General features: G+C 42.4%; 1 protein-coding gene across 1 annotated transcript in view; it reads left to right on the top strand.

Moving 5' to 3' along the window:
- SQOR (sulfide quinone oxidoreductase) overlaps positions 1–14,678 on the top strand; it is a 57,888-nt gene that overhangs the window by 19,120 nt on the left and 24,090 nt on the right. Inside the window, exons 2-4 of the mRNA XM_063091108.1 lie at positions 4,921–5,171; positions 7,529–7,699; positions 13,272–13,325. Of these exons, the coding sequence (XP_062947178.1) occupies positions 4,938–5,171; positions 7,529–7,699; positions 13,272–13,325 (459 nt within the window). The 5' untranslated portion in view covers positions 4,921–4,937. The remainder of the gene's footprint in view (positions 1–4,920; positions 5,172–7,528; positions 7,700–13,271; positions 13,326–14,678) is intronic.

The following is a 14,678-nucleotide window of genomic DNA, read 5'->3' as shown; positions in this document are numbered from 1 at the left end:
AGATGCCCAGGCAGCCGTTGTACTTTTCAATCCGCAGTTAGACCTTAGATATATCAAAGCATTATTGTGATCTTTTGAAGAAGGCACTCAATTGATTTAGAATTAATTGAGGGACTTTTTATCTAACTTAAAAGTACAATATTATTTAATTATAAAATATGTTTTATGTGCCACTTGTTAAATGAAAGTTAAGTTTGACTCATAGATTTTAAAGTGTTTTTCACCGCGTAAGAATGTAGAAATAAAGTGGGTGCGTTCTTCTGTATCATTGGTAGTTAATTCTTATTTCTTAGACTAACAAGTATATATGTCTCTGAGGAGACTAAGAAGCCTTATTAGATTTACGCTCCGTAGTTATTTTGTTGACAGAGGTTTTCTATTTCTTCTCTGCTGACTTAAGGGTCGAGTTTGGCCTTCCTTTCTTTTTTCTCTTTTTTCTGCCTTCTGGGTAAGATTGTTTGGCTGTTGCCTGCTTCAATGGTCTGTTTTTCTGTTTGTAGCTATAGACTTGGTCCAGGTCAATGTCAGAAATTCCTGTTGATTCCCGAGTGATGTTTTCTGACACTACTTCTAAAACCAAATGTATGCTTTTTTCCCAATACCATTGAATTCTCTGATAACAACTGGATGCCTAACAATTCAATTCTGACATTAACTCCCAGAGTTAGCTCAGACCCCATAGGTTAAGGCTCAGTCTCACTTCAAGTGTCAGCACAAATGAGGCCCCCAGGCAGTCCACACCTGTGTCTAGCTGCCTACGAATTGGGGGTTCCCACGATCCTCCCTCAGGTTCGATAATTAGCTGGAACTACTCACAGAACTCAGGAAAACACTTATGCTTACTGGCTTATTATAAAGGACACAACACAGGAAAGGCCAGATGGAAGAGATGCGTAGCAAGTTATGGGGTGGCACAGAGCTTCCATGCCCTCTATGGGCACGCCACTGGCCCAGCACATCCATATGTTCACCAACTTGCAAGCTCAAGAGTTTTTATAGAGCTCAATGTCCAGAACTCCTCCCCTCTTGGAGGTCGGGGGTAGTGCTGAAAGTTCCAACCCTCTAATCACAATTATGTCTTCATATTTTTCTGGAGACTAGCCCTATCCTGAAGCTATCTAGGGTTCCCACCCTGTCACCTCATTAGCATAAATGCAGGGGCTTGTTATGAACAATAAAAGACACTCCTATCACTCAGGAAATTCCAACAGTTTTAGGAGCTCTATGCTTGGAACCGGGCACAAAGACCAAATATATATTTTTTATTATACCACAGTTCCAAAATGGGATATTAAAAAGCTATGACCATGCATTATTGCCCTGGGCTGTTTCTAGTCTTCGACATGCTATCATGCTCCACTTTCTCCTCAAACTGCTCTAGTTTATGGTTCTAGGTTTTCTGATCTGGACCTTTAGATAATGTTACATTGTTAGAATGAAAGAGTTATGAAAATTTTTGGGTGCTATGAAACTTGGGACATTTTCTCTAACACATTCCTTCATGTTTCTGAAATTGTTGTTTATAGTTCAAAAGTGAAATTTGCCTGCAGAGGTCAGGGGAATCTGCTTGATGACTTATTAATGAAGCTGATAAAGCTGGCTCAGAGGACTTTGTGTTTATAAATACTGAATACAGAAAAAGGCCACGGGGAATCACTGAAATAAAACAGGAACGGCCTTCTTGGCTGAGTGAGGGAAATATTTGCATAAACTTTCAAGAGAAGAACCATGGGGTGTTAGGCTGGAAGGGGACTAGGATGTCAAATAACTTTAGATGGAGTGGCTGGAAACCAGAAACTTAGCCAGGCCTTCTCCCAGACTTTTTTATTTTTATTTTTATTTTTTAACTCCATGGGGCTAAGATGTAGTCAGAACTGTGAAAAAATGGTTTTCCTTTACTGGGAAGTGAAGAGTTTTGCTGTGATTCTGTTATTCTGTGGACAGTTAGAAAAAAACGCATGACGTGCTGACTGTGTATTCAACATAAAATATCTTCTTCCTTCCCTACTGTTAGTGAAAAAAAGAGATTAACACGGAGGTCAAAAAAAGGCATTTATTTGGGAAATAAAGAATTACAATTCGGGTACACTGAATCAGGACAGCCATGAATAGTGTTCTGTAAGACAACCACAAGAAAGGTTTTTTATAGGGGATTTCCACAAAAGGTTATTCTTTGAGGCAGTTCACTGGCTGGGCAGAAATACTAAATTGTAAACCTGCTCCAATGGGTTAATCAATTAAGGTACTTCCAACTGAATGATATTGAAGCAGATGGTGACTTCAGTTGTTATGCAAGTCTACTGAAACATCCTGTGGTTTGATCTTTAGCAGGTGTGAGTGTAATCCTTTTGTAATCTCCCGACTCTACCTTAAAGCCTTACCTTAATTACTTAATTTTCTTCCATACTACCAAACAGCAACACCTTACTTGATAATTTCCGCCAATCTTCAATAAAAAAAGAAAAAATCTATTTGAGTAATTTTTAAAATTTAAAATGCAGAGTTCATTAAAGAAAACTTGAGAAAAGTTCACATAAAGAAGAGGAAAATCTCAGCTATAGTTATAACAAAACCATTGCTTATATTTAGGTGTCAGTATCATGCAAAATGGTTTCCTTTTCTGGGAAGTTGTGGAAAATATATCTGGTTTCTTTTTTCTACTTAACATTATCACACAAGCATTCTTTTCTTGATATTGATATATAGTGGTTCTAAAGATCACAGAGATACTATAGTGTAGTGGTTTAAAGCAGAGGCTCTGACACCAAAGTACCTGGCTTCAAATCACATCACTTCACTGCTATCTGCCTCAGTTTTATCATCTGTAAAATGGGGATGATAATGGTAGCCAACACACTAGTTAAATGCTTATATAAAGGACTTAACAAGTGTTAATTATCACTGAAATGAAGATTTTATTAACATTAATATAAATATGTATAGTAGAAAATTTATAAAATATATAAAAGCAGAAGAAATCAAAATCACCCATTATTCTAAAAGCCAGAGAAAACCACTTGCCCAGTGTTAAAATTTTGGCTATTTTTCCCCCTCATTGTATTCTTTCTTACATATTGAGGTAATATTACACTTCCGATTTGTATCCTGGTTGCAACATAAGCATGTTGTGTATTCTTTGTAACCATGATTTTAAAAGACTGCATGAGTCGTCTTGTGCAGCAATGTTTTACTCAGCTTTTCCCCAGTGTTTTGACATTCTGACTGCTCTCCACCCCACATTAAATCGAAGTAGTCATAGATGACTGCAGGGATCTGAGCCTTCCCTGGCCTGTGTTGAGCCTGCAGTTGTGTTTTCTGTCTCCAGGATATAATCAGGCCTAATCCACAAACCAGTTAACAGAGGGTTGACCATATTGTGAATAAGCATGAGAGAACTATATAATAGTTTTTCTTCCTTAATATTAGAGATTATTTCCTCAGACTAGCTTCCCAGAAGTAGAAATGCAGGGTCAAAGGATGATACATATTATTTTCTAGAAGGGTTGTATTGATTTTAGACTTGCAGCAACAGGGTATGAGCCTACCCCATTACTGTGGACCTCCAAATCCCCTCCCTCCAGCTCTGGGTCGCTTCTCAGATCTGAAATATGGAGGAAGTTGTCAGGGGAGCCAAAACTCTGGAATAGAATTAAATTTCATTAAACCTAGCACCCTGGCTCTTTCTTCCCGCTTCCCATCACTTTTTCCTCCTCCAGGGCCCTTTCTTCCTTTCATATTTTATAGCCCCTTTTTCCTCTCAGCTTTCTCTAACTCCTCCTGCAGCCTTCCTCTTCTCTAGTTGAGCGGGGAAATGATATAATTCAGTGGTTGCCATTAAGAAATTAGTGACCTTAGCAGCTCAAAGAGTTATTCCCCAGGGTATTTGCATTTTAATAAAGGGTTCTTGGAGCAGTGCTGACCCACAGGACTGAACGTGATGGTAGAATTTGGGGCACTGTAATACCCAGAGAGGGTGGTATCTTGAGTCTGGTTCCAGTTATACAAGTAGATGGTGGCCTGGAGGTCAGACCAGTTCTGTGGATGGGGTGAAGCAAAGGCCAGTCTCTGAGAAGCCTTTATGTCCTCTCTGTCAAAGCACTAGCTGCTCAGAGTAGAAACATGTTTTCCTAGAGGTAAAGTGCGTTTCTGGGAAGGAACTATTAAGCAGAAATTGCTTACTGAATTGGGTATAATAAAAGACTGGCCTGTAGCATGTGCAGATTCATTACATTAGTATAACTTTATGATACTAGGCAGGGCTCCTTTTATGGCTTTTTAAAAAAATCATCTGGTTGAAATTGCTAAAGGTGTGGAGGAATTGCTTGTGTGTCTGTAGCCAGAGATTTGATTCAATTGTACATTCCTGGGTGAGTAGAGCCAGGAGGCCTCTGACTGGTGGAGGCCCTGGTTACCCTGGCTGGAACTCTGAGCAGCCTGGGGTAGGTTTCTTGCTGGACTATTTCTGTTTCAGCAGGGTTGTGGGTGCCCTTTCTGGCAAGGAATGTTACAGGTCTTATTTGTGCACTCACCATCAGTTTAATAACTGAAAAGCCAAAGGAAGAGTTGAGGGGTGTGCCTGGAGGAGATGATGCCCCAGAACTTACGGACAGATGAGGAAGGGGACATAGGTTATTAGGAAGAACTTAAAGCGTGGGAACCCTGGTTCAAACAAAGTCCTAGATGGCCTGAAAATAGGAGGGAAGGAAGAAATGTCAAGCTGAGCCAGTTGTTAGCTAACAATGGAGAGCTCTAAGGAAACCTTGGGACCACAGCCAGAGGGGAGAGTGCTCTTGATGGGGGCTGGTGGGTAGCAGCTGGAGCTGCCCGAATGCCAGCCTCACTGTCCTCCCTGCAAGAAAATGCTTCAGTCCTATAGTGGTCTCTTCCTTGGCACTCACAGCCTTGTCTGTTCCCTTCCAGCCTGATCCAGCCTGAAGATGGCCCCGCTGGCTGCCGTGGTGCCCAGCCCCCACACCCGGCTCTTGGCCTGCTTCCTCAGGCTGGGCACCCAGCAGGGCGGCCCCCTGCAGCTGCACACGGGGGCCAGCTGTGCCGCCAAGAGCCACTATGAGGTGCTGGTGCTGGGTGGGGGCAGTGGTGGGGTAACCATGGCCGCCCGCATGAAGAGGAGAGTGGGTGCAGAGAATGTGGCCATTGTTGAGTCCAGTGAGGTAAGTCTCTTTTGAGTGCATGAGTGCGTGTGTGTGCGTGTTGGGGGCAGGGATAGGCATGACCGTCAGGCACTGGGCTTTCACGTCTCCAGGTCAGTCCTTCTCCTTCTGGGCATAAAACACAGCCCATCCAAAAGGACTGGGAGAAAGTGGAGGGAGGGAAAGGAGGAGGACTTTTTGTGTTCTCCTCTGTATTAGTTTCTTAGGGCTGCCATAACTAATTACTACAAACTGGGTGGCTTAAAACGATAGCCATTTATTCTCTCTCAGTTCTGGAGGCTAGAAGTTCGAACCCAACCTATCGACAGGGCAACACTCCCTCTGAAGCCTGGGTGGTAAGGATGGGCAGGGGAATTTGTCCCATGCCTCTCTTCCAGCTTCTGGTGCTTGCCACTCTGTGGCTTGCAGCTACATCACTCCATTCCCTGCCTCCATCTGCACATGTTTTCTCTGTGTGTCTCTATGTCCTCCTGTCTTCACATGGCCTTCTTATGAAGACACCAGTCATTGGCTTTAGGACACACCTTATTCAGGTATGACCTCATCTTGACTTGATTACATCTGCAAAGACCCTATTTCCAAATAAGTCACATTCACAGGCACTGGGGTTAGAACTTCAACATACCTTTTATAGAGACACAGTTCAATCCATGATAACTGTGTGTCCAGAGGAAATCAATGGTCACTGCACTTTCCTATCTCTGTTCCAGTCTGAGAAGGGATGATGAGTTGGAGGGCCGGGGGGCCTCTGCAAAGCTGTTGGTGGCCTTGAGAAATTTAAGTGCAAGGGGATGATAAGCAGATTATAAGGAAGGAAAGGTAGCTGATACTAGGAGGGTAGATTAAGTCACTGTTTCATAAAAACCTTTAGGATTTCCCAAAAGCTTCAAAAAAATATTCAAGATTTTTTGGTGGTTTGCCTAATGCTTCCCAAGGAACTAGGTGTGCACCAGTTGGGAGCTGTATCCTTGGGAGGGAAAAGCAAAATTGATCTGGTGCCTATTTTGGGGGGGAGGTGGGATGAGAAAGGCATACTTCCTTTCAAGATGTCTCCCCAATAGAGAATGAGGCTACCCAGGGCCGTGATCTGAGAGGAAACTAGGTGGCGCTATCACTTTTCTTCTTAAAGTGGCTTCTCTTCAATTCAACGACACTACTTTAAAGGACAATGATCTGAGAGTGGTACGGGTGGCTATTCTCTCTGGCATATGTTGTATTGTACCTAACCTATGGGCAGGTGTCACAGTGAGGCTTCTCTCTATACTGAGACTGGACACAGGTCAGGAGGCCAGAACCACATCTGTCCTGCCCCCACGTCTCTTGAAGGAGCTGCCAGTGGCTCAGGCTTTTAGCACCTTCCCCGCCTGGTTTAGTGGTTGCTGGAGCTATGTTTGTTGTTAAAAACAATCTGAGCTTGTATTTTTGTTCCTCTTCCTGTTCAAGATGGACTTAAAATTGATGAGCTCTCACAACTGGAGGCTTCTGCCCTCCTGCTCTTTGATCACATCCACCATTGGTTGTAGGGAGATTGCAAGGCCATTCCTGGTGTCCTCTTCATCTCTCTGTGGGTTTCGGGAGTTCTGGCCAGTGAGTTTGAGGCATTTTGACAACATCAAGAGCTCTTGGTCCCCTAGTCCACTTGACTAGTGAATTGGAATTTTCAGAGGTCATCAATCAATCTGCCCTTCGACCCGGAGTCTAGAACTTTAACAACTATTTCAGATCAAGAGTGAAACATCTGAAGCAAGAGAACTGCAAAAATAGTGAAAGTTTGGACATGCGTTGCATTACGGGTAGAGTATGGTGCCTTCTGGCTTTGGGTATAAAACCTCTGAGAAATGAGAATAGTGTCTGCTCATCGGGAGTGTCTGCAGTCCTCCACCGGCTTGAAAAACACGGTCGGAAGTTACTGAAGTTTCGAGGATCTGCAGAAGTTGCTGTAAACTTTCCACACTTACCACTGTCTCTGCATACTTCGGAGGAATCATATTTAGGCCGTCAGGCTTAATTTTTCTTTATATCTATGCACATAAGTGTATCCATAATGCATACAATATATAAAACACGTACACATTAAACACCAAATTACCTTTCAGCAATAAATTATACAGCAGTCACTAAACATAGTGTATGGATTTTTCTGATGATCTTAGAAGAATTCTTGTGTTGGGTGACTGTCCTTCATAGACTAACATGATATGAGACATCAGCGGGAGAAACTAACCTTCTGGAGACTTTTCTGTGTGATGCTGCAAGGGTCAGGAGGGAGTAACTGAGAGTCTAGCTGATGTGCCTTTAGCTATGACCCTTTGATCAGCCTCAAGTTGAAATGACTCTCCAAATACTTTGTTTCTCAGAGACATTTCTACCAGCCCATCTGGACGCTGGTGGGTGCTGGTGCCAAACAGCTGTCCTCGTCTGGTCGTCCCACAGCAAGTGTGGTTCCATCTGGCGTAGAATGGGTCAAAGCTAGAGTGGCTGAGCTGAACCCGGACAAGAACTGCATCCACACAGACAATGGCAAGGAGGTAATTATCAGTGGCCTTTGGATTTTGTTAATCTGAGGGTTTGTATTAATGCACAGTCATTCACAATCTGGTCAGCTTCATGGTGAAAGACTGGAATATATATATATATATATATATGCATGTGCATGTATGTATGTGTGTTGAATACTGCACAAGATGGGAAGGTGTGTGGTAAATGGAGGATAAATGAAAAGACTGATGTTAATTAATAAATAGACAGCTAAGACAAGTATTTGTTGAACACCCACTGTGTACCCTATTGCTTAGTGTAGTATCCTGCATCTGAATGTTTATTGAATAAATGCTATTGCTACACATTAAAATAGCAGGCACCGCCTTTCTCCTCTTTTCTTTGAAGCAGCCAGCTCTTCTACTTGACACCTGGCTTCTCAGAGGAATGGATGTTGGAAAACATCCATCCTAGTAGCACTAGGGGGCTCTCTGCCAGTAGGGGAATCCTGTGACTGAGGTTTGTGCGGGGCTAAGGAGAATTGTTGCTGCCAGAGCTTGAGGCTCACAATGACCCAGCACTGTTTAGCAGTCTCCTCGAACCACCACCAGCCACGGATCAAAACTTTTCAGCAACTGCTGCCCCCGTGTATGACTGAGGGGACGAGAGCAGGATGGTGAGATGGCAGGCTCAGCAGCCATCTGCAGATTCATGTCCCCTCATCTGCTGCTGAGCCTAGGACCCTGGCAGGCAGTGCAGCCATCATGCTTTGCGCCAGGTTCCTGTTATTCTTGGGCCCCCAGGGTATTATTGGCCATAATACTCTGCCCCTTCTTCCCTAAAACTGGGGACTCTGGCATTTCCACAGAACTGTAGAATCTGAGAGTTGGTGGAGATCTGAAAGGTTTTCAAGTCTAAGCTCCGCACCTAAGTAGGGATTCACTTGCTATAGGCATTCTTAAGCTTCCCTCAGATCTTAGATCATTCTGAGCACCTGATAAAGCCCTCTTTAGAAACATGCCTGTATGTACCAAATTTTGTATTTAATTTCAGTGAGTTCAGAGATTCTTTGGAGCCTTTCCCTGAATCCTGATCAAGTACCTGCCTTACAGCATTCATGATCCTTGACTATTCAGCCTCCATTCATTCACTCACTAATTCATTCATTCATTTCTTTCTTTTGCAAATATTTATTAAGCATCTACTAAAAGCTAGGTACAGTTTTAGGCATTATGGATAAGTGAGTGAACAAAAACAGGCAAAAACCCTTACCATCCTGGATTTTATATTCTAGTGGGGGAGGACATACAATAAATAATAGACATAATAAGTAAATTATATAGTAGGTTAGAATGTGATGAGTATTAATGAGAAAAATAGAGCTAATTGGGATGGGGCACATGGAAGTGGGGGGTTGAGTTTAGATGGGTTGTTATTTATATAGCTCATGGCCCAGGAGTTCTCTGACAAGTTAGCCCTCTTCATTTTGGTAGACAGGCAGGTTGTATGAAAGTTCTGCCTTTGTTCAGTCAGAACCACCTTCCTGTAACTTCTTTCTTGTCCTTTCTTGGGCCCCCAGGGTGTTATTGACCTTGACACCCTTAACAACTTTCTTAATACTTCTCTTGTTCCTTGTTCCATCCTGTAGTCTGAGAAAGAATGTCTTCTCTCTTTTCTGTGGAGAAACTCTTCCACTATTTAAGATGGCTCTTGATCTGCCATTTCCACTTCCATGTGTAAGTTTTCTCTTCAGGTAGACTTGTGCCCTGTCCTCATGTCCCTCAACATTTCCTCATGTTTCATAGTTTCCAGTCCCCCCAGTCTCCTCTTTACTGGGCTTTGGACATCATCTAGCTTGTTAGTGCCCCCATGAACGAGGTGCCTGGAGGAGAAGGGAACTCTACAGATCAGCCCAGAGCAGAGTGGGACCATTCTTACCCACGATCTGATGCAGCCTAAGCTAGCATTTGCCCTTTTAGTGACAGTTACCACAGTGCTGATTCATGCTGGGCTTGAGATCAGGTCAAACCTCTGGGTCCTTTTCACATGACCCCCTGTCAAGTCAGATTTCCCCTATCCTGGAAGAGTGCAGTTATTATTTATTTTACCTAAAGGCAGTAATGAATATATATTCATATAAATATAAGTAAATACATATATATATTTATTTATTTTAATTAAAAATTTTTAAAAAGCTATATATATTTTTTCCCCCATTGATGGTTCAGAATTTTACTTTCTTCAGTGTGTCCAGGAGACCAGACTGAATTACACACAACATGTTCTCAATTCACAAGATAGAGCTTGGTGCTTGTTTACCTTGTCAGTCCTCCACTGGCTTACAGAGCCAGGAGGCCTGTCTAATATAACCCACCGCACCCCTTTGGGACAGCAGGGCCTGCCTCACTGATTAGACCCCTTTGAGTTACAGGACTAGCTCAGCGCCCTCTGTGGCTGGGTTTATGCTTGTCTGAAGGATCATAAACTTGTCTCATCTCTTGAGAAAGAGAAGCGCTAGTAGATGTCCTCACTGCTGAGCCTCACTCATTCCTCCTAAGGCTTCGACACTTAGGGAATCTGTAGTGTCTTGTTTTAGGGTTGGGGAAAAAGTTGGTGGAATCTGGTGGAACTTTCTCCCAAGATTTTATTAGGCAAAAGTATTCCATAGCCAGGTATCGGAAATCAGCACATAACATCTCACGCGAGATTATTACCTTGTTGGTTTTTGGTCAGCCTCCCAACCTGTCTGGATCTTTTGGATTTATGATTCTGTCACCCAATGAGCAATTTTTCTGAATTGTTATTCACAGATGGCTTCATTTAAGTTCAAGGTTTTAATTCTGTAACATATCCCTAGAGAGCTTTGTTAGATTATATAAAGTAATCAACATTCTTTAGCAAATATTATTCCAGTTATGAAACAATTACATTCTTAGTTTATACTTTCCTGTCTTATTCTCAGGATGAAAGACTGACTTGAAGGCACTGCTGAAACCCAAACTCAGTGTGTCTCTGACTCTTCCTTGACCCAGGGTTTATTTGTCTGGAATGTGTCCCACAAGCCTGGTGTGAACTGGCTCTTGCTGCTTGTCCAGACTTAACCTGGTTCTATTCTCTCTCTTGTTCCTGCTCTGGCCTATCATTCCCTCAAATGCCTCAGCTTCCTTCTTACCCCAGGACATTTGTACGTACTGCTTACACCTTACACCTAGCTAACTCCTACTCACCTTTAGCTTAGAGATGACCTTAATGGGCAAGACTTCCTTGACCTACCAGGCTAGGTTACTTCCCCCTTGGTATGCTATCACGGCATTCTGTGATTTGTAATTACTCGTGTGATTATCTGGTAATGCCTGCCTTACTCACTAGCCTGAGTTTCTGGAGGTCAGGAACTGTGTCTTTCTTGTTCATCTCTATGTGCCCAGGAGCTAGCATAATATCTGGCACATACAAGGTGCTTTGTAAATATTTGTGAGCAAATTGTGTCTCAGTTTCTAAATACATAAAACGGAAATAATAACATCTATCTACTTCACTGGGCTGTTGTGAGCATTAAATGAATCAAAACATATAAGGTACTTAGAACAGTGTTGCACAGAGTGAATGCTCAAGGAACATTGCTGTTATTATTTTTCAAAAGAATACTCGAAAAAAAGGAAAAAGAAATATTTATTGAGTATCCACCATGTGCCAGCATAGTTCTTGACTGCTGACTGAAAGTAGGCTTGTCTTCTGAGCCCATGTGGGTGCTCTTCTTTTTCTAAATTACCATGAGACATCCACGTAGTAGATGGGCCTGGGATTTTGCAAGGAATTAGCCTATTTACTAAGTTGTCAGTGATAGAATTCACCTCCCCTACCCCCTGTATAAAATGAGAATACTTGCCCATATTCAGCCTTCTGGTGAGGTCTGCACTGTTCTCTGTAATTGCTCAAAAGTCTTGTCTATACGTTTTTGCAGTTTCTTAGGGTTTAGAACATATGGCCTGCAAACTTGAACTCATTCAAAAGACTTGAGGCTTTCTTTTTGTTCTCTTGCTATCTGGAGTTTATTCTTCCATAATGATTTTTTTCCCCATAATATTAAGGTTGTCTGTTCGTAGTCTTTAGAATTTATATTATGCTTTAATAAAACCATCAAGGCATACACAAGCTGAAAGTTATTGTTGACAGTGTTCATGTGTTTCACCTGTAGATCATCACCTCCAGACCCCATGCTACGTCTTACCTCACATGCCCCCATGACTCAACATGGTTCACTCAGTCATTTAATGGGCCTTCTTTCCTACAGAACAAGAAATTTCAAGGTACCAGCTCTCAATGAATAAGCAAAGCTTACAGATGAAGATGCGTATATTATCTATCCAATTGATAAATTGTATTTTTCACAAGCAACTGAAATCATCCATCCATCTACCCATCTATCCATCCAACAAACACTGAGTTCCTCACTTTAGTGACTGTGCTACATTCCAGGAATATAAAGAGTAAGACATAACCTTTATCCTCTAGGAGTGTTCCATGTAGTGGGGAGGACATGACTCCAATATAACATGTGCTATAAAGAGTCATGCACATTGCGCTGAGGGAGTTCTGGGAGGGGCCCATGGAGAGTCACTGAGTCAGAGGAAGGCCCTACTGTGGAGGTGACTTTGGAGCTGAGTCTCCTGGACTCTAGGGCAGGACATCTTCATCAACTTGCTCCCCTTGGCTCCCCCGATGGAGTCACACACTCTGAAGTCTTGGAGTCTTCTTTCTCCAGCTGTGATTTGCTCAGCTTGCTGGCTCTGCTTCTGCATTTAGTATGGGATCGTGGTAACCACCACCTGTTGCTCCTCTCTGGGCTCCTGAGTCTCATTGCAATCATTCTCCATCTCCAGTTTTCTAGCAAGTTCTTGTGCTCTACATCCTTCTTGCATATACTGTATAACCTTGACTTGTCTTCTTCCTGATCCTAAACCCCTGCCTCCATCACAAAATGTACGGATACTTTGTATTCAGTGTGAATAATCAAAATACCCATATATGAAGAGAGGACTTTTTCATCCCATACAGACGATTAACTAAGATTAAGTATACTGTATCACATCCTTTACAATAACCCTCAAAGTGCAGTTTCCCAATTATGACATTGATCTAATCCATATGACAGGTCAGGTTTGTTTGGGATTCACACATTACCTCATAGATTTTAAAGAAACTTGATTGTCTTTTAAGATTAGGAAGACATGCTCCACCCCTCAATATGAAAAAGTGTTAACACAAGCACGGCACAAATAAATGTGGCCTCTCTATGATCGTTCTCCATTGAGTAGAAATACAGGAGTCCCAAGCTTTCAGGGACCAAGCATGTTACACAATAATGAGGCAGTGAGGTGTGAGGCAATGGGGGACAGTGGGCATGGTGGCGAAATGGAGTGTGCGTTCCTCCTGCTGCCTGCCCACCACCCTCCACCCCTGGACATTCACGTGACAAAACCACCCTCCAGGCCCCCGCGGACATTCTCATGACAAAATGGAAACATAGTGCTGACCGCAGGCATCGGGGGCCTGAGTCAGCCCGTGGGCTGCTGCCTTTTGGGTCCTGCTCTATAATAACAATAACATCTTTTTGTTTTGCAGATCTCCTACAAATACCTTATTGTTGCTCTCGGAATCCAGCTGGACTATGAGAAGGTACTGTTTTAAACTGTTTCTGTTATACTGGCCTGTTTATGCCAAGTTCAAACACTGCATTTAGTTGCTTTATATTCATTTTTACAAGAAAGAGGTTCTAAGAAATTCTCTCCTAGTTTTACTTCTCAGTAGTCCTTTTATGGCTTTAAGAAAGAGTCTTCTCTAAGATTCTGTCAATGGTAACAATATATTCTAGCTTTAAGCTTTAATCAGAGTTTAGCATGTGCATACTCTAATGGTAATCCTTGCAAAACAGCAGCCTTTTCCACACTCATAAGAAAACTGCTTTTCTTTGTGGGACTGAGTTGGCTATATTGAAGATTAAAATTTCCTTTGGAAGTAAGATTTAGATTGAGAATTCTTAAGCAGACTTCTGGGGTAGAACACTAGCAATTAGTTATCAGACTCTGGAAGGACATCTGGGTTTTGTTGTGTAGAGGCTAGGTTTTTGGTATAAAGTGACTGACACAATATAAATGCCACCCTAGAAGTTCCTTAGATCTCCCTTTACAGTGAGTTAGGGAGTCAGATGCTATCTGACAGTTATAAGATTCAAATTTATTTTTGTAAAACATAATGGAGTAAGTCAGTTAGTACTATGATTTCCAGAAGCTTGTTGGGGACTGTGGATAAATAGTTGGAGCACATAAAACATAGTGCTAACCAGGTCACAAGCTGCAGGAATGTGATCTGGGCAAGGGCCTCATCTGAGTTGGCCAGTAAGGGTCTTTGAATTGTGTTTCTGCATAAAAAATCTGAATCATGACATGTATAGGGTAAGGGTAGTGAAAATGTCTTGGGAGGTGTGGGTGAAGATTCAGGGCAGCCATGAATCAGTGTAACTGTCATGAGATGATTTTGGGTCTTGGTGCCATGGGTTATGAGTCTCATATAATGACAGCCAAGTATGGAGTAGGCTATATGCAGGAAGGTGCCAATTGCAACTACTTTTGGGAGGTTCATGCCTCTCAAAAAAAGCCTCCACAGTGTTGACTTAGCAAAGACAGCACATCTCCATGGTATTGTCTCCCAGCAGGCCCCAATGCTAGGTGAGACTGAAGAAGACTAGTGCTGAGGGTTCTTAACACTCTCTTGCAGCCACTAAGAAACAACAATATTCAAAAGTAGCTATTATTATGGAGTCTCTACTATGTACTGGGAATCATGCTAGGAATCTCATATTGATTCTTCACAACTACTTATGAAGGAGGTATTTTTGTCTCCACTCAGATGAGGAAACCGAGGCTAAGAGAATGTAAGTAACTTAACCATGGCTACTATGCTACTTGGCATTCTTTGACTGCAGATACTAGAAAACTACCCAGGTTAGTGTAAACAAAAAGAGGGGGTCAT

This window comes from Cynocephalus volans, chromosome 3 (assembly GCF_027409185.1).
Source record: "Cynocephalus volans isolate mCynVol1 chromosome 3, mCynVol1.pri, whole genome shotgun sequence".
Classification (NCBI taxonomy): domain Eukaryota; kingdom Metazoa; phylum Chordata; class Mammalia; order Dermoptera; family Cynocephalidae; genus Cynocephalus; species Cynocephalus volans.
Note: the sequence above shows the minus strand (reverse complement) of the source record. Positions and strands in the feature narration are given on the sequence as shown.